Source organism: Rhipicephalus sanguineus, chromosome 2, assembly GCF_013339695.2.
Source record: "Rhipicephalus sanguineus isolate Rsan-2018 chromosome 2, BIME_Rsan_1.4, whole genome shotgun sequence".
In the NCBI taxonomy this organism is placed as follows: domain Eukaryota; kingdom Metazoa; phylum Arthropoda; class Arachnida; order Ixodida; family Ixodidae; genus Rhipicephalus; species Rhipicephalus sanguineus.
The window spans coordinates 117,001,321-117,028,907 of record NC_051177.1 but is presented as its reverse complement, the minus strand read 5'-3'; the positions used below and the strand labels follow the sequence as shown (position 1 = coordinate 117,028,907).

Genomic DNA, 27,587 nt, shown 5'->3' with positions numbered 1-27,587 from the left:
CACGTCGGACCATAGTAAATTCTTTGGGTGGACGTCAGTGTAGTCCACTTGCATGCTAAGCCTACGATCAATACCGCAGCCAGAGGGGAGGGCCCTTGGAGCAACCCTCCGCCCCCCAAAAAATCCCATAGCCAGGGCGAGGGTATTATTATCATTATATATCGTAAGCGTCCCTCACCATCTCAGACTCCTCCCACATTTAGAAAGCTTGGGTGCGCGCCTGAACTTCCGTCGTATACATGGACGAAAGTACTTACATGACATAAACGTGTTGAGACGGCAGAAATGTTGGAAAATTATGAATGCTTTTCGGCCTTCACAGTTTAGGTTTTTCTTGAATGCCGTAATTGAAGAATTAGTGAGTTGGTAATATTACCGCGGTGTCTTCATTCCCTTCGCCGCATTTTGTCGTGTCTCGCTGATGCTGGCTGTCAATAGCTAAGCCATTTTCAAATCTTTCGCGAACTCATACAAAACACGGTTCAGCTCACTGCATCAGAACACAATACACAGCGTACAAATTTTACCATTTAGTCACACGTTGTAGTTGCCGCATCGATGTACAGTTCAAGTGGCAGATTTCCAAGTTTCAAATACGGGACTTCTACTCCACTGAGCGCGCTGAAATTTCGCCAGCTTTCTCTTGAACTTTTACAGATTAGCGTACAGTGCACGATTGAAGCTTGACATTCCGATGTCATGGCTTCTTCAAAGGCCCGTCTGACGGTATTACATAAGAGGGAGCAAGTAAATACATTGCTAAACACTGTGGCAATATTTAGGCCCTGGTGAGGAAATAAACGAAGGAACTTGTTACGTATGCTACAAATGAATTAACGAAATACTTAAGGCAAGAGGTAACTCGAGAATAAGCTAGAAACCAAGTTACTACAGTACGTTTGACAAGGTGCTGTGAATTACTTGTGGGAAGGTGTATCCGAATTCTCTGGGGTACAATAACCGAACAATATCTACGGTTAACATTAAAGTGTGTGGCAACATAGCAACTGTGGATCACTTGCTGAAGGCAATGCGTGACGATGAGTTCTCGACTTTATTACGGTTACTTTCATTTGCTGTGACCTTTGACAAGTTCCATCATTCAATAGCATAAGGTAAACAGTATTTCTGGAATGTATTGTGGTGGCACAATGCAAAAGTTGTATATACTCGGGCTGTGAAACACACGGTTCGAAGCGTGGCTCTGTGGCAGCACAAGAGGGTTCCTGAGTTGTCAGAAGTAGTGGTGTTATTTTTGGACCCGTTTTTAAAGAGGTCCCAGGTTGAGATCCAGAAGACAACGAAATGTACACCTAAAACACCTGTACAAGTTTGTGCTGCAGCTTTGCGCGACATTGTGGTAGGTGTTACAGTCTTGGTTTTCGCCACGGCTGCCTTACCTCGCATGCTTCTGCGGAACTCATTTGTCACGTTTTGCTAGCTGTTTGCGGCCTGCAGGTAGCGCGTGTTGAAGTAGAGATGACAGAAGTGACGCCGGCTCTGGTGGGGGGGGGGGGGGGCGATATTGAAGCAAGAATATCAACAATACATATAATGTAAAAAAGTATGGTGTTTTGATCAGCACGATCGCAAGATATATCGTAGTTGAGTCGTAGACAAAGATAAGCAGTTGACACGTCATGTATTGCGTAATGCGGACAAACTGTTGGACTAGAGGGCAACGCAGGATAGTAAGATCGACCAACGCGATTAGAGATTTAAGTGCTATTTGGCGCTTTTAAATGACGCAGGATGGTTGTGAACGATGCTGTGGCGAAGAAAACTGATCGCCTTTTGGGCTTGCTGATTCCGGATATGTTGACGAAAACGCTAAACTATTTTGCAGAGAAGTATGACGACGAACAGAGGAAGGCCGCGTGCAGCTCGATGCCGGCCTCTGTTCTAAGCAGGAAGCGATGACGTGAGCCGTCGGGCCTGCAGTGACCTCAACGCCAGAACAACGACCAGCCTTCTTCAATGAATGTAAGCAGCGCAGTTTGCTGTATGAAGGTATAACAAGAGCTGTCACTGAGGCGCACGTATACAATCAGTGTGTGCGTGTGTGCGGGGGGGGGGGGGTGCATGTACGTGTGCGCAAGACGAGCGATGTCGCTTTAAATTGACGCCTTTATAGACTCAATATATTTTTACATAATTCAATGGCATATCATACTTCTGATGCAGGTGCTTCGCTTCATTAAATAGGGCGATGTGAAAACTTCATTACGAATTTCAATTGCTCGAAATTCGGGCAGCCCCCGCATTGTCGGAAGTCTAAAGGTCTTGCGCAGGAGTTCGACTATGAAGCCGCTCACCGCCAATAGTAATCATTGCCTAATATCTCTGCAGTTGCTGAGGGACAAGGACGATAATACGAGATGATAAAGAAGAGCACTCCAGTTACAAGCGATACGGTTTCTCCTATGAAGACTCCAAGACTTGTCTCGCACGGTGCGTTACTCTCGCGTCATCCGACGGGCGTGGAAAATAATTCTTTTTCATTTTGATTGCATGTTTTTCATCGCATGCTATGTTTGTATAGCGCATGCAACTCATTGAAATGCCCTTGCTCAATGGCATCTAAAGGAGCCCTGCAACGCTTTTCCAAGTACTCATGAAACGACCTCAACATCGGAGTTAACTGCCTCACTAATCGACTGCCGCAAAAATTTTTAGAATCCGTCAAGTGCGAGCGGAGTTGAAGGGATTTCTCATACCTTCTAAGCCCTTTCTCCTTTCGTTCGAGCGAGCGTGCTGAAAGCCACACCGGGAAGGGGGGGGGGGGGTGAAGGAATGGGCTGCGCCCGTACGTCAGCGCGCGTCATGACTTTGAGCATGTTCTTTTCTCGCTTGACCACACCACACGTACTCGTTACAACGCCTCAGCACCTGGCCCTCTCACTGCGCGCCCTCTCCCTATGGAGAGAGAGGGTGCGCAGCTTCGTGTAGCCGCGCGCTCTCTCCCTTCCTAGGGAGAGTTCGCGGCGCTGAGTCTACACGTCACGCGCTGACGCGTTGTAACGCGTACGTGTGGTTAGGGCTTTACCGTGTAGCACGGCGCGGGCATGTCGCGGCGGCTCGCGATGCTCAATTCCGTCAGTGGCCTTGTCCACGGACTTTTGGGCATGTGACGCAGTCGATTGTCAGTTTATGGCATCATTTGTCGAGAGGAGAGCAAGCGATTTCTAGCTGACTTTGCAATTTGATCGTAAATTCCATGCCGCATGCTGTGCCATCTTGTTTGGCTCATATGTTCGCAGGAGCCTAGACTAACAATCGGCACCATTTTCTGACCGTGCTGAAAAAAAAGTGTTGCATGGCTCCCTTAAGTTATTCTTCCTAAAGGGTATCTGAGTACTTGTTTGTAGATGGTCCCTTGTACTATGACCTGCCTGAAATCGTGTTTTACAATTCAACCAGCAAACATGTTTGCTTTCGGCGTGGTGACTGACACCACTCGAGCGCGTATGACGAGCGTTTGCGAGCAATAAATCTTGTATATTGTACACTTTCCAAAAAATAACCACTGAATTTTCCCGCGTCATATATTTAAGCAGATGGTGATATTGATGATACTATATTACTTAATGCTTATACGGTTATAAGCTGCCACAGGCATTCAGCAACAAGACCTTTTTGTTCTCTAATTGCAGCCAGCAAGGCAGCGGTCCAAATAGCGAACCCAGGCCTCAAGCAACTACAACCGACACTACTGATCCTTGCCTGCCAAAAGCCTGGAACCGGTGCTGATTAACCAGAACGAGTTCTTTTTTCCCACTCACTTCGGCAATGTTTTTTATTGCGCTGTCGCTATTTTAATAAAACACAAAACTGATATGCCGAATTTGTTGCATCGAAGATCCACAGAAAAGAGCTATTGCTGGCCATTTTTTTATGCTATCAACAAAGAGTTCTGTATATATGGCGCACAAAAAAGAAGGCGAATCGAGATGGGAACGTAGGTTCGTACAAATAGTACACTCCTCAATGATTGAAGCATAAGTGTTCATATGTGTATATGTGCCATGCTGCTGAGTCGGAATTTCCTGTCAATGACGTCACATGACGCCTCTGCTGAGGTCACGTGGCTTGTCCGCTTGTGACGGCGAGCTCAGTTCCGCTGCTGCGCTCCTCAGCCCTAACCAGACGTACGCGTTATAACGCGTCAGCGCGTGACGTGAAGACTCGGCGTCGCGTTGGCGACGCCCGCAGCAGCTTCCGGCGCACGATGCAAGAAAGATGACAGCACTAGCTCTTGTCTTCGACGCGCGTCAACACGCGATCCGGCCTCCTCGGCTGACGCCGACGCTGATCATCGCGTGCTAACGCCTTCCTGCGTGTACGTTTGGTTGGGGCTTTAGGGTATGGAAGCGCGCTACGACAGCTAACTACTACACGAACATAAACCTATAAACTTCCCCTGTAATTCGTACTCACATGTACCTTGGCTGTAAATCAGCAGCGTAGCCAGGGGGTGTGTTCAGTCTTTCAAAGCCCCCTCCATCCCAGATGTTTACATTTTCTATGTATATGTGCACACGCATCACTAGACATAATGTGGTGTAGTCGTCCCTCCCCCCCCCACCCCCCAGCCCACGCGAATTTAACTTCTGGACGAGCCCCTGCTGCTAATAGAGCAGCCGTCCCGAACTCGGTGCTTTAGAATTAGTTTAATGCTATTACAAAAATTACAATACATGATAGTGATAAGTGGAACATTTATACAGCATAATAGCGTATGTCAAAACATGATCATAAATCATATGTTTAGTTGAAAAGTTTGTGGGGTTACTTCAGTATTTACGAAAATTACCCACGTACATTTGAAGATATTCGGAAAACGAGCCCTTTCCTGGCCACTAGCCCACGCCACTCAGTCGGGAGTGATATTCCCACATCTTCCTGTTTGACTTATGTATATATGACCGTATGCGCGCCATACGTTGTCAAAAATGACACGAGTACCACCTAACCAAATTATGCGTGCTACTGCAATTTTAACCACTTGCGATTTTTTTAACGTGAACTGATTAGATCGCATAGGAGCGTTTTTGCGCTCAGATGTGCCTTGATGCTTGCCTGGATTAACCATTAAAAGGAATTTGGAAACTATCAGCATCCAGTGCGACTAGTGCAGAGTTGTGCGTAACGCGTTACTAGTAATCGATTACTTGTAAGCAATTATATTTCCTTATAATCTTGTAGTATATACGATTACTCTTTCGAAACTGTAACGTTCTAGTTGATTCAATTACATTTTCTTATAACTGATTACCGGTAATCAATTACTTCAATTACGTTTTTTACTAAATGAAGTTGTACCCTGCCTTCTACGGCAGTCCTCGTCCCGAAAAATACGCGACCGAAAAATACGTGACAAGGACCCCCGTCCTGTCAGGTGGAAGGTGTCCCTACAGAGCCTATTTTTTCACATTTTCCTTGGCCTTACCTGCAAAGCCTTACTCGAGCGCCAGCAACAGCGAGGCGCGACGCTTCATACAGGACATGGACACTAGCATCGAAGCACTGCCCATCTATGAGCTGGTGCGCAGGGTGTTCCTACGTTATAATACCGCCCTTTCCTCTAGCGCATGCATTGAGAGAGTGTTCAGTGTAGCAGCTGACGTCTCAACGAGGAAACGTGGAAGAATCATGGACGACAACTGTGAAAAGCAACTCCTGTTGAAAGTTAACAACGTTTAAAACTATATCACTAAAGCCACAGTAAGCCTCCCAGTCTTCAGGCAAGCCTCCAGCCTACCATGCAAGCCACAGTAGTTCGCTGTAGTTTGAGTAAACTTGAGTTATTGTGTTACGGCAATAAAATTTTGAAGGAAAATAACGCAAAAATAATTGATTACATTTCAGTAATTGTTCAGTTACTTTTCTGGGGCTGTAACTGACCACTGTGATCAATTACATTTTAAAAGAAGTAATCGTAATTGGTTACTTGTATTCTATATTGTGTACAAGTCTGGACTCGGCATGCGTATAAAAATTGTCACCCTTGTTGCTTTTTCAAATAACGGTGGTTAAAGCATGGACGCACCACGTTCCTAAAAAACTTCAACCAGCTCCGCTTCGCGGACACTAATGAAACAGCGAAGCTGGTGGCGTTCCCTTCGTCAGGCTAGCGCATTTCTATGTTTTGCAAGTCTTTCTGATATGTTAGATTTGAGGTGGTATAGTTTTACTGCATCTTGACCATACCGCTCTTATACGCAGGTATACGAAGAAGCCTTCGCTTAAGATGCTCCGGTATGTTGTATCACTGCTCTTTATTGAACACTCTTTGTTAAGCTTTGAGTTGGTAGTATAGCCATCACCTTTTATAACCACAAAGTATCGCGTGACAGTGGTGTGACTGTGGTAACACGCACGCCATTTCTTGGGCTAACTTTTGCCTTCTTCCTTTTCAGTGGAAGTTGCGTGTAGTGGGATTTACGCAATTTCTGTGGCACATGCGCAATTATGATAATAGCTTCCTGATAGGCCGCACAGATTTCTGTGGCACATACCAGTTTGTTGGGCGGAATGTTGTGTTCATTTTTAGTAGTAGACCAGTGGTGAGTAGTGGGATTCACCCAATGTCTGTGGCGTATGATGATGCCTACAAGCATTACGACGGATCCCAGACATGAAAGGCTCGACCGAAAACTGCTTCGCTGTTAAATTGTACTGCCCAGCGGAACCATCTTGGTTGAATATGACTTGACGGACCATACCAGCTTCATAGTTCAAATGTATCGGCTATGTCCATCGCGAATAGGCATGCGAGAAACAGATACCATTTACGTGTACAAACAGGTATTTATTGTAAAACAATATAAACAGCGCTAAAAGCAATGGCCAGCACTGAGGAAAACGAGAAACATGTGGTCCGATGTTTTTCGGACAACTACATTCTGGTGCTTAACAAATACCTTTGATCTCTTCAATGACCTTCAGCAGCTTCCTCCCGGCAAAACACCTGGGAAGCCCAGCTGCCATGGGTATTTCTCATTGTACGCTGCACGAGACGAAGTGTTGAGCGTACCAAGTTGGGTATGTGAGGTCCTTAATATAGGAGGTCGTCAAGCACTAATTAAGGGCTTTCTCTAGGACTGCGTCAACCGAAAGCATCAAATGCTGTTGCACTCGATCGCAGTAGAACGCCTTGTTGTCGTCTCCCTCACAATTTTTGGGTCAGGCGATGGGCGGGCTCCTGGCTTGTCATCCTGACGAAAGCAAAAGAAAAGCAAGAGGACACATTCGACGTTATCTTCTAAAATCGCCTGCTGTTTTCGCCCATCACACAAAACCTCTACCTGGTAACGGTTGTTCTCAGTCGGTTATACACCTTGTTCGATTTCGTGCAAATATACAGCGCCACAGAAGTTAGAAATTTGAAGATGTTTTCACAAGCTGCTAATTAAGCTTTCAATAGTTTACTAACCATTAACTTATTACGGTTATGTGAGAAAGCTTAGCATCATTTCCTCAGAAATACTCATCGATCTCCACGAAATACATGCAGGCATTGCACATCTGACCAAATATGACTTCGACTTTGTTGAGTTTCTCCATGAAACTGCCAGTTTATCTTAGAAGTGAAGGTCTGTTTCGAATGTCGGCTGCAAGTGAAAACCACAGCTCTGTCTCGATTTGATAAGAATGACGCACAAGGAAAGCAGTTTCACAATAGATCTGCGATTCATTCTTTAATAAATAAAATGGCAGGTAAACTTGACTTAAAATTTGGCTTAAAAACATCATGTTTATTTTTCAGCGGGATGTCTTCGTGTCTAGTATTTTTTTTAAAATTTTCATGCTGTTTGAGTGCAAAATTGCATATTACAAACGGATTTTCTTCGATACCAGGTGAATGCAGGTCACGGCAGATGTTTGAATTGTGAGAACCAATGCATTATTAAAAATTGAATCGATGCGGAGGTTCTACGGCGGCGATATTAAGATGAGAGCGGAACGCAAAACAAAACAAAAAGTGATCGTATGCTCAGTTACTGCATTATAAACAACGCCATGTGGTATGAATTATTTTCGTGTTCCGCACTGGAGCGGGTTTATACTCTTTTTGTTTTGCTGTGTAAAACTTCAGAAGTGCTAAACAATTGAACGTGTAGGACATGCGCGGCACATTTTTTCATTCAAAAGTGTGTTACGGCCCTCACATCGGTACTGTATTATGTGTTATGGCCCTCATATCGTAATACCCCGAAAGCACAAACTCGCGCTCTAGGTATGCACGTGCATTATGCCACATAGCTGCCAGCAGCAGCCATTATAAAAAGACAGGGCATGCAAACACGGACACAAGGAGGCAGGACACTACAAACGCCGACAAACTGAATTCACACACAACGGCGGAAAAGAAAGAAGGCACGAAAACTTACCTGCGCATGCCCATGCAATAGGCGAACCTATCAATCCGGCACGCGTGGGGGTCTACGTGAAAGATAAATGCTAAGGCATTTGATTTCATCTTTATGCAAGTTAATCGACAGAAAGCGATAGGAAGAAACGTGTCGTAGGTATACGGTGCATTCATTGTGTATCTCACAGGCTAAAGAAAGTAAGAAATAGATACGGGCGTTAATGCTGTTTTCACGGTTGAAGTTAGGCAAGATTTGTGCCACTGTGCAGAGGAAGAATGAGTGAGTAAAAGACAAGAAGAGGACCGTTCTTTGTTTCGTAAAACGCACCAACCAATTCCCTGATTGCCGTACAAGTGTGGTGTATAAGGTCCCTTTCAAGTGCGGCCGCTTCTACGTAGGGCAGACGGGCCGCTGCATTAACCAGAGATTATTGGAACACAAGAGATCGCTAACCGGAGGCTCACATTCTAATCTATCTTGACACTGTCGAGAGTAAGTGCACGCCAAAATTCGATGAATGCGATGTTTTGTACCGGTCGGCATAGGAATGAAGAAACGCGCCTGATTCAGGCATGGGATATTGAGAATAGTGGTAGCGCACGCGTGAGCCAACCGTCGATTAACTTTGCATAAAGATGAAATCAAATGCCTTAACAGTTATCTTTCACGTAGACCCCCACGCGTGCCGGATTGATAGGTTCGCCTATTGCATGGGCACGGGCAGATAAATTTCCGTGCCTTCGTTCTTTTCCGCTGTTGTGCGTCTCTTCAGTAGTTAGTCGGCATTTGTGCTGACTTCTTTCATGTGTCCGTGTCTGCACGCCCTGTCTTTTAAAAATGAATGCTTATCAACTAGCGCAGCTCTCTGTTATTCTGAGCCGTTGTACCTGTGTACAATACAAGAAATATGGCAAAACAAAGAAAGCCAGAAAGTTCTGTTAAGCTTTCAGCTCGTTTTCCACACTATACAGAAATAGCGATAAACCCTTTTTACTAAGGTTTCCTTCTTTATCTTTTCAATTTAAGCTATCACACTTTTTAGCCGAAACAGACGTTCACGCATTTCAATGTCTTACAATATCTACTTTCGCCGCTGCTGCTGGTTATCCTGCAAGGTGTGAGCTGCTGGCCAGTCGCTCGACAACACTGTGCCTGGCTCTTGTGTCGCAATGTTTTGTCATCTGCAAACGTATTCAAATTCTGTGTATACTATCACGATGCTGAACGACAAATATATGCTTTATTAGGACTGCTGTATGCACTTCACTTCTCTGTAATAATATTAACAATAAGCTATCGAAGAATGTAAATAATGAGCTGCTAACGAAAACAACAGTACTTTTATACCGCCACGGCTATACCGGGTGTTCAACGTTAAGCTTTATGGCTTTGTTGAAATTCAGCACTGGGAAGGACGTGCAAACCATCTTTGCAGATAAGTTATGCATCCAGGGGGACACAAAGTGAGACATTACTTATCGCCGCCAGCCGCTCTATTAAATAAGATTGAATGATTCACTTTTTAATTAGTGCAGCAAGCGGGTATCTCTGTATTGAAAAGTTCGAGGCAGTCGCGTTTCCACACAGTTCCACTTGGAAGGTCTTCTAGCATGTCTGTGCCCCTAGGTATTCCACTGCAAAGTTTAATTGCGGTATGCATGATTACGGATGCAAGACAGTGAGGATCGGCGCAGTGCTCCTCGCTGATGTGACGAGCAGTCATTTCTTGCTATCGCCAGCCGGTAGCAAAAGGGTAACCGTTATAATCTTTGCCTATGCCTTCGACAAGTTGTCAGATTAAAGGCCGCACGCAACTGCCGCGGCACATCGGGGAGGAGCTTTGCGCCAGTGCTCACTGTCTTGCATGCATATTCATGCTAAGCGCAATTAAACTTTTCAGCGGGATATCTCGGGACACAGACATGCTAGAACAATTCTTCCAAGTGGAATAGTGTGGAAACACGACTGCCTCCGACTTTTCAATACAAAGATGCCCGCTTTCTGCATTCATTAAAAAGTTCATTATGCAATCTTAGTTAAATGGGTGGCTGACAGCGATAATTATAGTCTCACTTTGTGTCCCCCCGGATATAAAAATTATCTGCCAAAGGTGGTTTTCACGCACATCCCAGTACTGAATTTTAAGAAAACCATAAAACTTAATTTTGAATACCCTGTATATCGCTGTTGCACCGCATGGAAAAATGTATAAGAAGACAAAAATGCCATCAATTAGCTAGCGTCTAAACTATATACGACACATTAATTCTACCTTCATCGAAAGCTGGAGTTTGCACAGGCGCCATAGCTGGTGCATGACGCACTGATGTACTGGCACACACTTAACTTGGTACTGCGTAATACCAATGGGCAAATGGGAATAGAAACCATAGTAATCAGTGAAGGGACACAGTAAATACACAGGTGTATGCACAAGCATGAATGAGGCTGGCTTGAGAACCTGTTAAAAATTAGCCAACAAGGCTCGTTTTAAAGCTGTCGCTATTCAGAAAGTCAAATTACAGAGTTTTACGTGCTAAAACAAGACACACGCCCCCAGGCGCGCTGCACTAATATTCAAAGTTACTCCGAGATAATTTAATCGCCAGGATTTTTTTTTTCATTTCCGCCTAAATTCTAACAAGTATTTCTGCATTCCACCACTGGCAGAAAACGGCGCGCTGAGACCCAGAGTTAACACCCGCAGTCTCATACCGAACAATACAATGCCACCGCAACCATGCCGCCGCGGCTGGATATGATACCCGGTAATTATCAAAAACTGCGACTACAGTATTCGATAAAAATAAAGAAACCGAAAAGAATCACTGGAAGTGTCGTATATATGAACGCCCGATGCAGTGAAACGGTAATAATGTCCACAATACTCGTAATTGCAATTTCAACGCGACAGCGTTAAAGAGCTCGTTCCGCGGAAATTCCGGCGTCGGTGTCGGTGTCGTTGGTTGTGAGCGAAAAATCATCATCTTGCCCGTGACCGAAAAATCGAGAAAGATTCAAATAAAATAAATAATAAAAAATTTAGGGTCGAGTGAGAATCGAACCCAGGCCGCCTCCGTGGCAAGCGGTGTTCTACCACAGAGCCACTCCATTGCTTGGAATTGCACTGAAATTAACTTTGATGCCTCACAAACATACGCGTCCTGTATACAAGTGTCACAGTATCCAGGATGGACCGAGGCTCGAACCTGGGCCCTCTGCGTGGGAGCCCAGTATTCTACCTCAAAGTCATGCCGGTACATGAAACTGCTTTGGAGATAGACACTATATACAGGCTTCATATCGGGAAGGAACCACATTAACGTATGTAATGTAGTGTGACAGAAGAGTAAAAAAAAATTGGGGGACGCTTAAGCTTCGCCTTTAAGAGCTGAACGCGATAGCGATATTCTGTTCCTACTGCGCAGTTCGAACACTACGAGGGTTTAACAGAACGCGCCCACTAAGGCGTGTGCCTTATGTAATGGGTAGCATGCTTTAAACCAGGAGCAATTATGCGCGAGAAACTTCTTCGAAGTTGCGATGCACCCACTACGTGGTCTTAAGGGAATACGCGCACTAATGTGTGCGCCTTTTGTAATGGGTGGCTGTCTTTAAACCGCGAAGTCGTTATGATAGTGGCATGGTGTGACGCCCTATGGCAATGTACACTTGTACCACGCAATACTACTGCGATATTACATCTCGTACTGTGACACCTGTATACAGGGCGCGTATTTTTGGGAAGCATGAAAGTTACTTTCAGTGCAGCGCCAAGCAGAGGCGTGGCTGTGTGGTAGAACACCTGCTTCCCACGCAGACGGCCTGGGTTCGATTCTCATTCAGACCCAACATTTTTATTATTTATTTTATTTGCAGCTTTTTCGATTTTTCGGTCACGGACATGATGATGATTTTTCGCTCACAACCAACGGCCCCGACGCCGACAGCGCAATTTCTGCGATACGAGCTCTTTAACGCTATCGCGTTAATAACAACCAGGCGTCACACAACGCGAATTCTGTGACCAGGCGTCACACAGAGCGAATTGCGCAGCCAGTGGGCTGTGGTTGTTGAATGCTTCCAACCCATTACAAAGGGCTATGCCATAATTCTTCATCGTCATCAGCCACAGCATCAACAAATTGCACATAATGTCTTACAGGTGTTTAGCGAGTACCACGGTTCTCCGCAGACTGACGAAAAATTGCATAGTGGCTGTTTCCCTACTTCACAAAAATTATGAGGATTTATAGGGTAGTGGACTCCTCACAAGTGCACTTCTATTGGTGGCTAAGGAAGCCCATAAGGCTCTCATGATTCAATAAGGTTGAGAGCTGGGCTAGTTGGTGACTGATCATTATGCCTATATGGTTAGGTAGCGCACTTTCGACGGGGACAAAAGAAACAGAAAGGACACGACACTCGCTACACTCGCAACTGAATTTATTTCAAGAAAAATACTTCAATATATATGCACCCAAGCACCCCCGAGTGACACAGAAATGAACCAACCCTCAATATCACCTGATTAAAGACAAAATTTTGCACACTCCTGTGAAAGGATAAGTTATGCACGTGTGAAGATAAACCGACAGTCAATGTATTCTTATCTAGGACCAAACTATCTGCGCACACTCAAGCGATACAAAAACCAAAAGTTAACGAAACACGAGCAGCTTGTACACTATAAAAAAACCATGCACAATCTAGGGTTATTGCAAGACGTTTCAACAAGAAATCAACACTCGCTTAAAACGGAAATAGGAGCAAGAATGAGGGCGCAACAGAAGGATTCCTACAATTTAAGGTCCTTCCAGGAACGTGACTTCCCGATGACTTAATGAAACTGATGGTTGACTAATGCAGCAGTCTTTTCGCTTGTTAATGTGAAACGCTTCAACTATTTCCCCGGTTAGTTGGTTTACATGATGGAAAACGACGGAGGTGTCATCAAACAGGGGCAGACAGCCACATTGAGAACAGTGTCCCTTTATGTGGGAATGATCATTTTTTTCCAAGGCCCTCTTATGCTCTGACTGCCTGGTGTTCAAACACCGACCCGTTTGCCCGATGTATACTTTTCCACAAGATAGGGCTAAACAATATACAACGGACAATTTACATCTAACAAACCTACTCTTGTGATTTATCGTGCATATGTTGTTGTTAGTCTTTTCTGCTGAGGAAAGCTTGCGGTCTAATCTTGCACATATTTTACCAAGCTTGTTGGGCGCCGAGAACACTACTTCTAGGTCAAACCTATTGTCTACATTTTTTAAGTTATGTGCAATTTTGTGCGCATATGGTATAGACGCCATCTTTTTCCTGTTTTCATTTTTTGTTGTCATTTTGTTCCTGGAGTTATCTCGTACCTAACTAATGAGCTTGTTTGCTGATCTACACAGCACGTGTTTTTCATACCCTGCATTTTTTAACCTGCTAATTTGTTGACTGAAGCTTTCGCTTATCTTTTATCGGCACGACTACGTCAGTGCTGCTCTCAGACATGAAAATGCTATGCCACTCTTTACGACCTTAGAATGAGCCGAACTATAGCTAAGTAACGGTTTTTCCGTTCGTGGATTGTACGACCAGCATACATGTCCAGCTGCGGCAGCTATTTCAACATCCAAAAACTGCAGCTTATCACTATTTGGTAACTAAACCGTGAATTCCAGCCCTTGACTATTGTTCCTAAATATTTCTAAAACTTCTGCTACTCTATTTTCGAAATCACTCGGTTTAACAAATACCAAAAAATCATCGACAAAGCGGAACACCCTGAGTGCAAGTCCGTTGAGGTTCAAATCTATTGTCTTGTCTAGGCTAGCTAAGTAAATTGTGCTCAAAACCGGGGCTACTTTCGAGCCTATAGTAATGCCCGGTTTTTGACGGTACAATTCCACATTACAAATGTCGACCTCAGGTAAAAGGATAACAATTCAATAAAAGCATCAACCGACACACCACACTTATTCACGAACTCTAACTCATCGTTTTCATCTGTTATACAGTGTCTTACACTTGACAATAGGGGACCATGCGGAATGTTGTAATACATATCCTGCACATCAATACTGAAGAAACTGCATTTACCCGGGTTATGAGTGCTTAAATACGCAACTAACGCCTCTGAGTTTTGAAGGACGAACGGATCTGACACTTTTAATATCTTAAGGTGACTCTGAAGGTACGATGACACACACAACTGCCACGAATCTCTTTCGGATACTATGGCCCGGAATGGAACAACAATCTTATGTGTCTTAGCGGAAAAGAATAACTCAAGATGCAAGCTGCCTGCGCGTTTTACTGCTGATGCAAAACGGTGAAAATTATTGTTCTCTAGTAAAGCGACAGCTTTTTGCTTAACCTTATTTTCGTTAACGTCAATACGGACAAAATTATTTTCTACTGCTACTAGAGCCTTTTGTTGAAAGAGTCCATCCGGTATGACAACTGTACAACCCTCCTTATCTGAAGTAAGAAAACGCAGGTCGTTCCGTACACCAAAGTTCACCAAAGTTCTTACGTGTTGTAGTTTTCTGTCACCGGTTACTGTCCTGGAAAGCACATCCACGCATTCAGTGATGAATCTTGGACACTCTTCATCCGACACTCGGCGAGCCATGGACTTGACCAGTGTCATCTCTTCCGGTGGGGAAAACGACACATAAAGAGACACTGTTCTCAATGTGGCTGTCTGCCCCTGTTTTGATGACACCTCCGTCGTTTTCCATCATGTAAACCAACTAACCAGGGAAATAGTTGAAGCGTTTCACATTAACAAGCGAAAAGACTGCTGCATTAGTCAACCATCAGTTTCATTAAGTCATCGGGAAGTCACGTTCCTGGAAGGGCCTTAAATTGTAGAAATGCTTCTGTTGCGCCCTCATTCTTGCTCCTATTTCCGTTTTAAGCGAGTGTTGATTTCTTGTTGAAACGTCTTGCAATAACCCTAGATTGTGCATGGTTTTTATAGTGTACAAGCTGCTCGTGTTTCGTTAACTTTTGGTTTTTGTATCGCTTGAGTGTGAGCAGATAGTTTGGTCCTAGATAAAAATACATTGACTGTCGGTTTATCTTCACACGTGCGTATCTTCACACGTGTATCCTTTCACAGGAGTGTGCAAAATTTTGTGTTTAGTCAGGTGATATTGAGGGTTGGTTCATTTCTGTGTCACTCGGGGGTGCTTGTGTGCATATATATTGAAGTATTTTTCCTGAAATAAATTCAGTTGCGAGTGTAGCGAGTGTCGTGTCCTTTCTGTTTCTTTTGCCCCGTCGAAAGTGCGCTACCTAAGCATATAGGCATAATGGTCTCATGATCCATTTCCTCAGGGTCTGAATAAAGTTAATTCCCCCTCTCTCTCCCTTTCTCACGTTAACGTATGTTATAAAGCGTGGTGGGAGAGTTAAATAATGACCGAGCGTCACACAATGCGAATTACGTAACTAGTGGGTTGTTTAAAGCTTCCAACCCATTACAAAAGGCTCAGCCATAATTCTTAATCGTCATCAACTGTTGCACCAACAAAGTGCACATAATGCCTTACAGAGGGTACGTCGTTTCTCAGCAGAATGACGAATGATATCGTGATGGGTGCTTCCCAACGTCACAGGAATTATGATTTGTGGCGTAGTGGGCACGTTTCTGGTGTACTTGTATTAGTAGCCACAATAGAGTTTATAAGGGGCCCTAGAAATGCCGCTCTTCGAGCTTTCGCTGTGACTGTGCTGCGCTTTCCGCGCAGGCATGGTATTTTTTAAATGCGAAGCATTTCTTAGCGAACCATTGGCACATTGAGCGTTTCTATCTATCTATCTATCTATCTATCTATCTATCTATCTATCTATCTATCTATCTATCTATCTATCTATCTATCTATCTATCTATCTATCTATCTATCTATCTATCTATCTATCTATCTATCTATCTATCTATCTATCTATCTATCTATCTATCTAGCCGCCTACTTCTGGTTGCTCTAATGATCGCCTCCTTAACGTGGTGAATACCGAAATTGGCATGGGAAGGTAAGAGGATTTGACGAATATGACTGTCGGGGCATGACATGAATAACATGAAAATCCTGTCGCGTACGTCGTCAAACCCTTTCCTCCAGACACGTGTGGCACATACCCGTTTACCACGGGCCGCGGTGTACGAGTGTGCGCCACAGGTGATTGACAGTTTATATCTACCCAGGAATGGCGAGAACAGGCATTGGTAACTTAAATGCGAGAGCATTAAAAAAACCTTCATCGGCAGCGTTGACCCGACTAATGAAAAGAATGAAAATTAGGATCCCAGCAGGAATCGAACCCAAGCATTCTGCGTGGCAATCAGGTATTCTACCACAGAGCCACGCCAGATCAATAAACTGGTTTGGAAAAACAGCCTAAGCAGGCTTAATATCGGTGCAACGTCAATTGTGGTTGTGGTGCTTGCTCTCTAATTTTACAAGGAAGCACTAAACACTACATGATACTCCTACGATGTGTACTCCTACGATACAGGCGTCATATCAGATGAACGTCTGTAGTTCCAGTGTTGGCTCCGCTTTTATAGCAGTCTAATAAACATTACATTTGTGTTCCAATGATTCAGCAAGCTATATTGAAGCATTGCTCGACCCCGCAGAAATACAATAACGAAAGTTACATATGATATTCACATCACCACACCGTAATGTGCACTTAGTCCGCCAGAACGACGCAGTGTCCTCTTCATTTCTTACGAAGCTGGGCGATGGCCTCATGCTGCCCGAGGATGCTGCCAGATTGATTGGCAGCCGCTTTGTAGATTTGGCTGCGTAGGCTACATACGCCCAGGTAGTCTACGAATGCAAGCGTTATCCACCGATGTTGGTCGACGTTTCACTATCCATGCCTACCATCCTCGACGGCTTATACCTCACCAACGCGAAGGGGGGCTTCTGGTTCCGACATGTCGCCAGCTCTATCGACAGACAACTAGTGGACGAAATGACCGAGGCATCCACGATTTCCAACAGCTGTACTATACCTCATACTTCACTACACATGGACCCCTCGTCCCCGCGATTACCGCCGGATCCGATAACAAGTCATGATCAGCTGCTGGTATTCATTGATCACGGTGATGATGACCTTGTTCAAGAACTGTCAAGAACTTCTTTCGTACATGCACACGGGTTCGTGAAACGTGCGTGTGTTCTCTGTCATAAAGGACAAGTAAAGCACTACATATCAGCTTAGAGCTTCTGGTGTTGGCACTACCCACGTTGCCGTTGGCAGCGTTACCCATCTGTAAACAACTGGTTATATAACACATATGCGGCTCTTCAATAATATGTGTGCGCATAAAATTTATACAGATCTCTAGCGTCATTTTGTAACGTTTCGCCAGGAAAAAAATTACGCCACAGTCACCTTCCCGCAGCATGCTTCGCATAACATCGACTCCCACGGTACGTGGCATCTGCCGAAGTTTTTTGTTCATGGAAACATTTTTCCGCTTCCAAGTTCTTAAAGGTAAAAAAAAATGTGAAGGCGAAGTATATCGGTCTACCATGCAAGCAGATCATAACATAATTCAACTGCTAGCAAGAATATGCTTCCTTTGATTGCCGCGTTGTATCATTGATATGCAGAAAACAATTTGACAAAAAAAATAAGCCACGCGCGAGCGAAAATTACGCAGCTCGTCAAACAAAACAAACAGGTTATCTTGGTGACACCTGTCAAGAGCGACGGAAGCGCCTGAGCTGAATGTGAGTTCGCAACAAATAAGACCAGCACCACAAAACGTGCTCGAAGTGCGCACATACTCGCACTTCAAGGTCGCAACAAGAATATCCTGACAGTTCACTACCGTCCCACATATGTATCAGCGTGAGAATGCAACAAGGGTAACGCTAACAGCGCGAACATATATCCCAAGAAAGAAGCACAACTCACCCAGGGCAGTATGATGTGCCGGGCTGTGTCCACAGTAAGCGCACCAGCCAGACAGAAATGGCGCGAATGCATCGTGTAGTCCTGCGTAAACAGATTGCGTGTTGCCATTGCATGTACGTACAAGGGGATGTTGCCGTGTCCTCGGAACACGCCCATAATATTGAGATAAGTATTTTTCCATAGCGCCCGAGTACCGCCTCACTTTGTACGCTGAACGAACCACACCGCCGCTGTCGTGGAATGAGCTAAAACTAACTCATTTCGCACCAAAAACGCAACCCCCTTCCCTTCGCTCAGTATCTTCGAACTCTCGTTTTTACCTCCTTCCTTTCTTTTCTGCGCGCAAAAGCGGCAGAAGCGGAGTACGACGGACAGCGTAGCGGCCCCTATTCTCTTTCGCACACGCTGGAGAGAGTGCATTGTTCGCTCCGTGCGTATAGCTGCTCGCAGCATTGCTCGCCTTTGCGGCTGACGCTGCCTGCGCGTGCGTATACACCGACGCTTGCGCCGACAAGTTACATCACACGGAACATAGGCTGTGCTGTAGCGAGGATTATGTTTACGCGGCCCCCACCCACGCGCCACTGCTACTGCAGGCCGTCTACAAGGCGGCGGTGAAGAGTACCCGTTTTTTTTATATACACTTGTCACGGCTAACTCCTTTCCCAAGGCCTCCTGTAGCCGCGAGTTCTGAATTTTCAGGTGTCCCACCTACAGGGCGTGTGGTAGCCAGGACGTAAAAGTGTAGATGGAGTGCGGGCACAGTTTACTACATCCTATCCTGCATTGTTTATATAACTTTATCCCCACACAGAACAGGTAATAATAATAATAATAATAATAATAATAATAATAATAATAATATTAATTATTATTATTATTATTATTATTATTATTATTATTATTATTATTATTATTATTATTATTATTATTATTATTATTATTATTATTATGATCTGGGGTTTAACGTCCCAAAACCACGATATGGTTATCAGGGACGCCGCAGTGGAGGGCTCCGGAAATTTCGGCCATCTGGTGTTCTTTAACGTGCACTAACATCGCACAGTACACGGTTTCAAAAAAGCGAGACCCATGGATCACCCGCGACATAATTCATCTTAAGCGCGAAATCAGGCTTGTAAGAAACACTAAAAAAAACGCTAGGAAGCGCTAGTTCAAAAATAGCAGCCTTAACATCGATCTTAAAAGGCAAGTTTGCGAGACCCGAAAGGGCCTCTGTACGGACACACTGTGCAAAAGTTTATCTAAAGCGGGTCCGATAAGTCCTGGCGCTACATAAGCGCCAAAGGGTCATTCCAAGTGAAACGTCCCAGCCCAAAATTCGACCACCAGCGATTCTATTGAAAAAAATTGAGCGAGAAGATATTTATGTGAGAGTGATTTTGGTAGAGTATTTTCGTTCAGAAAAATTATCTGGTCACGTGACGGCCTTTTGAAAATTCTGGCGAGATGGAAAAGTTGGGTGGGAATATATTACGCGTGCTCACCCTTGAAACTGGGTACAATGGCACATTGTGTTTTAAATCATTCTATTGTCATTGTTCTTTCACGTGACGTCACAAGAAAAACCATATATTAATTTTCCGGCTTAAATAGGCTTAGCAAAGAAGCAAGAAAACGTACAAATTCAGACAATTTTCGTAAAACCGGCGGCAATGTTTCAGCCACAAAAATTTTGTAGCTGTTTTACCAGTCAACGTAGTATCTGCTAAAAATATTTTCAACCTTTCTAAGCTAGCGTTTATTGAGATAAATGCTTGCAAAGTTGACAAAAAATGACTTTTTGGGGAGATTCACTCGTAAATTAAGTATTGAGGCCCTCGTGATTAAAATATGTGAGAGGGTTCTTTATACGCTCCAACGTCTTCTCTTGTGATGTGGAAATTTTTATTCCTGTAAATTTTGTTTAAAGCGAAAAAATAATTTTTGATGTCCACAACCAATGTCACTGGTAGGCGCTGGCAAACAGAATCGTTTTCCGTGATTTTAGGTAAATTATTGTGATTGATACTTGGTTAGTTCTGTAGCTCATATTATTTAAGACCTTGTTAGCTTATTTGCACTGGTTTTGAGCATTGTCATCCTTGTTTTAGGTATGTATATATTGACCATGAGGCATCAGACAGTAGATGGACGACAAGCCGGGCCCCTAAAGGGCTACATGCTTAAAACAGAAATAACGTTTTGAACCTTTGTTACCGCGAGGAGGACCACAACCTATAAGCAGAGTGGAACTTCCTTGTCACTTCCCATGTCAAAAGCGCATGCGACGATGTTGGCGGCCCACTGAAACATCCGGCAGCAAGAGCAAGTCTACGAAGGCCACATGGTGGTCAGATTCCGCCACCACATGCTTTGTTTGGCTGGACCAAAAGTAATGTAAAGAGTGTTACAGTGATTTGGTTGCCACATTGCAAAATTGAAGAAACGAGAACCCAGCTCGCTCAGAGATTCGCCATGGTGATCTCTGTCAAAGGGACCCGACAACTGTACCATTTCGAACCGCCTACTCTTTCAACACTGTCCGCCGCGGTGGTGTAACAGTTACGGTATTCGGCTGATGACCCGAAGGTCGCGGGTTTGATCCCGGCCGCGGCGTTCGCGTTTCGATAGAGGCAAAATGCTAGAGGCCGTGTACTGTGTGATTTCAGTGTATGTTAAAGAACACCAGATGGTAGAAATTTCCGGAGCCCTCCACTATGGCGTGCCTCATAATCATGTCTTGGTTTTGGCACTTAAAACCCCAGATACTGTTATTACTTTTTCAGAACAACGTGTTGGGATTACATCATTCTCCAACACTCATGAACTTCAAGTGAGAAAGCCCGTATGAATGACAAGGTGGCCTACTTTGACATTAACGATTAAGGTGTAGAAAATGCGACCAGAGGACGGCACATCGGAAAGCAATAGGCCTGAACAACAAGAAATTTACGTTTTCAAGCCATAATTTCCTTTTGCAAGTGTTGGTAAACCATGAAACGCTGTTCTCATGCTAGTTTGAAACACCCGAGAGCAAGAAATCACGTGATTCACACATCCATATGGCATAAAATGAAGCAGAGTCAGCCAATAAATACCACTGCCAAACGCTAATGCCCATGCTGTGCTCGTCTGCCTGACTTCCCCCTAGTGCCAAGAAAGCCAGTTATGAAGGCACGAAAGTAAGCTAATTCCGATATGCGTGTACACTGATGCGAAATCACGCTGCTAAAGTTTGCTTGAAACACTAACGGAGCCCTCATGCAAGCCCAAAAAATCGCTGTGAAAAAGCACGCGTTCTGCAGAAAAGACAAACATCGGTAGTGCCTGCCAGTGATACTAGTTGTGGACATCAAAAATTATTTTTTCGATTTAAACAAAATTTACAGGAATAAAAATTTCCACATCACAAGTGAAGACGTTGGAGCGTATAAAGAACCCTCTCACGTATTTTTATCACGAGGGCCTCAATACTTAATTTACGAGTGAATCACCCCAAAAAGTCATTTTTTGTCAACTTTGCAAGCATTTATCTCAATAAAGGCTAGCTTACAAAGGTTGAACATATTTTTAGCAGATACTACGTTGACTGGTAAAACAGCTCTAAAATTTTTGCGGCTGAAACACTGCCGCCGGTTTTACGAAAATTGTCTGAATTTGCACGTTTTCTTGCTTCTTTGCTAAGCCTATTTAAGCCGGAAAATTAATATATAGTTTTTCTTGTGACGTCACGTGAAAGAACAATGACGATAGAATGATTTAAAACACAATGTGCCATTGTACCCAGTTTCAAGGGTGAGCACGCGTAATATATTCCCACCCAACTTTTCCATCTCGCCGGAATTTTCAAAAGGCCGTCACGTGACCAGATAATTTTTCTGAACGAAAATACTCTACTAAAATTACTCTCACATAAATACCTTCTCGCTCAATTTTTTTCAATACAATCGCTGATGGTCGAATTTTGGGCTGGGACGTTTCACTTGGAATGACCCCAAACGGACTACACTATCCGCGTTTGCTGCTGTCGAGGGCAAGGTAAAGGCGAATAAGTTCAATTCGTACTTTCACTCAGTTTTTAGCACTGATAACAGCCTAAAGATTACAGCGGGTTCCCGTCATTTTGACCAAGGCAAATCACTTCTATCGTCGTTGAATATGTCAGCACTCGGCATTTTTTAGCTGCTCTTACACCTTGATGAAAAGTAGTCGAGGCGAAATGCCAAATACCTTCTTTAAACTGTATGCTGAACCAATCAGCAGGTATCTTCCTCTCATATTTAAAAGGTCAATTAGCGATTGCAGTCTTCCGGCGGACTGGAAAATCGCGAAAGTAGTACCAGTACGCAAAGCTGGTGACACTTCTGCCCCGTCCAACTTCAGGCCACTTTCTTGAACATGCACTGGTTGTAAAATTCTCGAGCACATTATTTTAAAATTAATAACTAAGTATGCGGAAAAAATTAACCTCATCTCTGTTACTCAGCAGGGGTTCAGAAGTGGGCTATCTACTGTCGCTCAACTCGCAGAGGCTACACACGACTTTGGGCTGGCAATAAACGAACAATCACAAATCGACGTAATTTTTGTAGACGTTTCTAACGCCTTCGACCGCGTGTATCACTCTAGACTCATCACTAAACTCGTAGAAAAGCTAGACAGTGGTCCAGTAGTTGACTGGATTAGTTATTACCTTTCAGATCGCTACCAGCTTGCGCAATATAATGGGCATAGTTCCGACGATGTTCAGGTCCTGTCGGGTGTTCTGTAGGGATCTGTTCTGGCCCCGCTCTTGCTCCTGTTATTCATAGATGACATTGTAGAAACGGTAAACGTTAAGATTAAATTGTTTGGAGATTACTGCACGATTTACAGTGAAATGAAAGTCGCTGACGATAAAGTCGCCCTTAACAATTCTCTATACACAACGCAGCCCAGGTGCCTAGACTGGCAGATGGTAGTTAATTTTGAAAAAGAAAACGGTCGTAATGAACATAAGCAGAAAGAAAAGCAAACTATAATTTTCATGCCCATTCAGTGGTGTCACCCTTCGCACAGTGACTTGAGGATATTAAAAATATTTAGGGGTTTCAATATCGTGTGATCTCAAGTAGACTGCGCATGTGCATCAGGTGACGAAAAAGGCAATGAACAAGTTGTTTTTCCCTAAAGGAACGCTACGTTACGCTACCACAGGAACGAAGCGTTTCTTTTACATCACTTTATTAAGACCGGCCCTGGAATATGCGAATATAGTGTGCTTTCCTTCAACAAATACTAACATATCTATGCTCAAGAACCTACAGCGCAAGGCAGTAAGATTTCTTTAACAGCTTCAAGCGAACTGATCCTCCTTCCCAGCTTGTGCACCGAGCAGAGCTATCTACACGCCGTGACAGAGCAAAAATACATCGGTTGAATTTTTTTACCAACTGTTGAATGACCACTTTAAAACTAATTCTTCAGGCTTCGCTGTTCTAAAAGAAAAAGTGCTCCAGAAACATGACTTAATGCTTAAAGAATACCTCTGCAACAAGACCTTCCGTTTTTCATTTTTCCCTCACGTAATAAGAGAATAGAATGCGCTTGATCCAATTACTGTAGCACAGCCAACGCTAGAAAAGCTTTTAAAACGTGTTGAAAATCTAATGTCGCTGCTCCCAAGTTCAAAGTGCTAAACTACTTGCATACGGGTGAAAGCATTGGCATTCTAACGTTTTGTATTTTCGTCTTCATTCTTTTTGGTTCTGTAAGAAATGTATTGTCATGCTTGCATATAATATGCATTATTAATCCTCATGTTCCCGACACTTGCGCGTGACGATTTCATTACTCGAGTGTGCTTTTTATTCTTGTGCACTCTTCCTTGCATAGGCATTGCATTCATTGTTTGTATAATGTATGTATTCTACCAACTCCTATATTAAACCTCAAGGAGTGTTGACAGTATTCTGTAAATAAATAAAATAAAATAAAAAACACCGCAATTTAGTTGTGAGGGTTCTATGTCCGAATAACAACCGAAGAGAGCTACAATGAGACGTTTGGATTGGTCAAAGATTTGTGAAAAGCTGCCGAACAACATCTACAGCTACAGTAATCAAAGACTGCTATACATAAGGCCAATTTCAGCGGTGCTGTTAAAAAAGTGTTACCTAAACACCAGGACAATTTCAGCGGTCCCGGCGTGCGAAAGCGACACAGCCCGAACACAAAAGTTCTCGACAGCATATGAACAAAAGACGCACCTACTGTTCATTCAGAATGTCGTCTATCTTGACGTACTGCCGTATGTGTAACCAGCAGTCCCGATTGAGGTCCACCAGCTGCATCTGACCATCATCGCGCCTGTGGCAAGTCACACTATCCTTTACGACCTTCGCGATGCGCATGAAAACATCCAGCTCGGAAATACTCCTGAGGCTTCTGTCGATCCGCAACGTGGCCTCGTTTTTGTCGACGGATGCAAGTCTCTGCACTCTTGTCACCAGTCCAGGTGTGAAATGCACCATTTCCAAAGCTGCCGCGCAGTACTTGTGATCCGTTCCCATAACGAAGTGCGACGCCCGCGTCACCAACAAGTTGTTGCGGTGCACAACGTCAGCGACGGTGAACCAGTCGCTGCCGAGCTCAACGCACCTGGTCACCAGCACGCCGAGGAGCGTGTAGTTTCTTGAAATGTTGAACGACAGCTTCTGGACCAGAGAGGTGGTCGCCTTGTGATCATCCGGGTAGAAGTTCAGGGACATAACCATGCGGCTTGAAGACAACATGTCCGCCAGAATCTGAGTCTCAGTGTCGTCGAAGCACAGACCTTGGATAGAGAGCCTGTATAAGGTCTTGTTTGCAGACAGCGCTTGCACCAGTGCCCGCTCAGGCCTGTCGAAGGCGTTCCAGGTCCCGAATCCAACGAAGTACAGTTCCAGCTCCCTGAGTGCTGTTGTGGACGTAAGGTACGTCGTAATCAAGGAGCTTGTCGTGTAGTCGAACTGCTCCGGTCGCAGTAAAAGTTGCAGCCACGTCACGTGTTTGCACGATGGCAGCGCGCCCAGTATGCTGTGTAATGATTCGAAACCGCCGAGAACGCTTGAGTCAACGCTGGCACTCCATATTTTCTCGCAGGCTGTTGACGCAACTGCAATGTCCTGAAGCACGTGGGGTATGTCGAACGAAAAGCGCTCCTGCAGGCCGGCATTTCGCAGGGCTTCGAATATCTCAGCCATGTCCTTGTTTCGTACGCGGTGACCGTAGACCTTACGTAAGGACTCATGTGACGCGAGCGCCTTGAACAAGGATTCACACTCATTCCTGTTGAACCACGAGAGATCCAAGGAGAGCTTTACCAGTGTCTTATTCTCGGTGAGAGCCACCAACCAGGGACTTACGCGACTGGAGACGCTGCCAAATTTCTCTATGTGGTTTACGTAAGCGCCGGCGTTGTGCGGCTGCGCGTGTTCGTACAAAAAGCATTGGACCAGGTACAAGGTCTTCAATGTTTGGTTACGGCAGAGAAGCCGGGAGATGGACTGAATGTTCTCGTCGTCTAACCAAAAATTGAACAAGTCAAGCATGGAGAGAGCGTTGTTGGTGGCTAGCGCTCCCACGATAAGACAAACTTCTTCAAAAGCATACTGGTTGCATGACGACACGCTGAGAGTGTGCAGGGTTTGGTTTTCGCTCAAGTAATCTGCGAAAATAAGGCCACACCGGTACGATATAGGGCGCAGTAGACACGAGCAAAATGACAGCTGCGTGATTGTCGCGTTCCGCTTGAGTCCCCGAAAGAAGACGACCGCGCCATCGCAATGGCTTTGCAGATGGCCCATGGAGAATGTCTTCAGAGACGCGGTGCTTGCTAGGAAGTGCGACAAAGTCTCCAGGAGAGTCTGGTCGATGTGCACTTCGCTAAAATCGAGCTCCCGCAGGTTGTTCAGATGCGGCAGCGTTGCGGCGAAGCTATGTGACGTCTGAATTTTCATCTGCACCAGGAAAAACCCCAGTTTTCTGAGGCTCGGGCTCTTGCGCAACGTGTCGCATATGAGCGGAACGTGGCCCGCGAATATGTAGTTATTCAGGCACACCGAAACAACGCAGTGGTGAAGCGTGAGCAAATGGTGAAAGAGTGTGGCGGCTTCGTGCACCTGCTCCGGCGTGCCATGGGGAACGTACGCTTCGTTCGCCCAGAGCACTTGTGCATCACGCACATCGACGAGAGACAGTTCGCCCGGAGAGAGCTCCCTCAGCTCGAGACCCACCTGCCAGAAGAATTCGTTCCACAAGGGAAGGTGTCCGAAGATGTGGCAAAGTTGACCCTCGCTGCTCGTGCATGGCATCAGGTAGTTTATATTGGAGCCGGAGAAATAACTCCTCGCCGAGCCCATGTTTGCTAACAGCTCGCTCGGTTTTCTTCGTGGACCGCATGAAACTTTGGAGGACCCACCATTAAACTCGGCCATGGCTCTTGATGGACGCTCTCAGCACTCCAGGCACGCACGGCACGAATGCGACAAGCGCAAGGATGCCCCCCGTGACACCGCTTCCGAAGCACTACACGCACCGTAGTGCAGGCATCTGCGTTGCCCTTCTGTAGAAGGCTGGCGCCAGGCGGCGCTGCTGGGGTGCTTCCTACAGGAAGCGATATTTAGCGCATAGTAAGACAAGGACGAGAAAGGATGACACAGCGCGTGCGCTAGCTAACTTTCAACAAAATGGTTTTTTGCAACCAAAGCACGAATATGCACGGTGGTAATACTCACACGCTACAGTCAGATGTAGTGCGCCGAAAAGTGCATTTTTCTTATCATACTGTTTCTTTTTACAAGATCTGCGAAACAAATAAAAAACCAATGCACGTTAAAAAAATACCATTCTTTACCCGACAGGGACAGGGACGGCCTCCTTATACAATCGCTATCGAACTTTGCTATTTTGGCGGCTTCTACAATTAATCTGGTTAGTTCTTCACGGTTGGTCGATAACACCTTGATGTTGTCAAAAACACGGCGTGCACCACCCACAAGCTCTGCAATGTATCGCAAGCCACCCATTGTTGCCCTTCTTCACAGCATTGCAGTACTCTCGTGACCTATCATTCAGACAGCGCCCCGTATGTCAGACGGTCTGCTTTCCACAAGAAAGGGGAATCTGGTACACCACCGCCTCTCTATTGTCCACGAACCGAGTCCTGTGCCTTATTTTGCAAGCACAAGCGTTCTGCGGTGCTTGACGAGTCTGCCAATTGAATTGAGCTTGCATGGGACGGAG

General features: G+C 44.8%; 2 protein-coding genes across 3 annotated transcripts in view; one reads left to right on the top strand and one right to left on the bottom strand.

The window, feature by feature from the left end:
- The window catches only part of LOC119381822 (Down syndrome cell adhesion molecule), a 116,113-nt gene extending 112,285 nt beyond the window's left edge, over positions 1-3,828 (top strand). Inside the window, exons 25-27 of the mRNA XM_037649578.1 lie at positions 1,847-1,983; positions 2,350-2,451; positions 3,654-3,828. Of these exons, the coding sequence (XP_037505506.1) occupies positions 1,847-1,856 (10 nt within the window). The 3' untranslated portion in view covers positions 1,857-1,983; positions 2,350-2,451; positions 3,654-3,828. The remainder of the gene's footprint in view (positions 1-1,846; positions 1,984-2,349; positions 2,452-3,653) is intronic.
- Positions 3,829-6,790: 2,962 nt separating this feature from the next.
- LOC119383543 (uncharacterized) lies at positions 6,791-26,939 on the bottom strand. 2 transcript variants are annotated; one of them, XM_049412572.1, is made up of 5 exons: positions 24,572-26,939; positions 23,017-23,121; positions 18,321-18,401; positions 9,452-9,556; positions 6,791-7,217 (listed from the first exon to the last, which is right to left on the bottom strand). In XM_049412572.1, the coding sequence occupies exon 1, from the start codon at positions 26,777-26,779 to the stop codon at positions 24,572-24,574; it is 2,208 nt and encodes a 735-aa protein (XP_049268529.1). In that variant the 5' UTR covers positions 26,780-26,939; the 3' UTR covers positions 6,791-7,217; positions 9,452-9,556; positions 18,321-18,401; positions 23,017-23,121. The 2 variants fall into 2 exon arrangements, with proteins under 2 accessions (XP_049268529.1, XP_037507682.1); XM_037651754.2 differs by lacking the exon at positions 9,452-9,556.
- Between the last annotated feature and the right edge of the window lie 648 nt (positions 26,940-27,587).

Coding starts and splice junctions, on each gene's coding strand:
- LOC119383543 (XM_049412572.1), bottom strand. CDS start 26,779: ATGGCCGAGTTTAATGGTGGGTCCTCCAAAGTTTCATGCGGTCCACGA.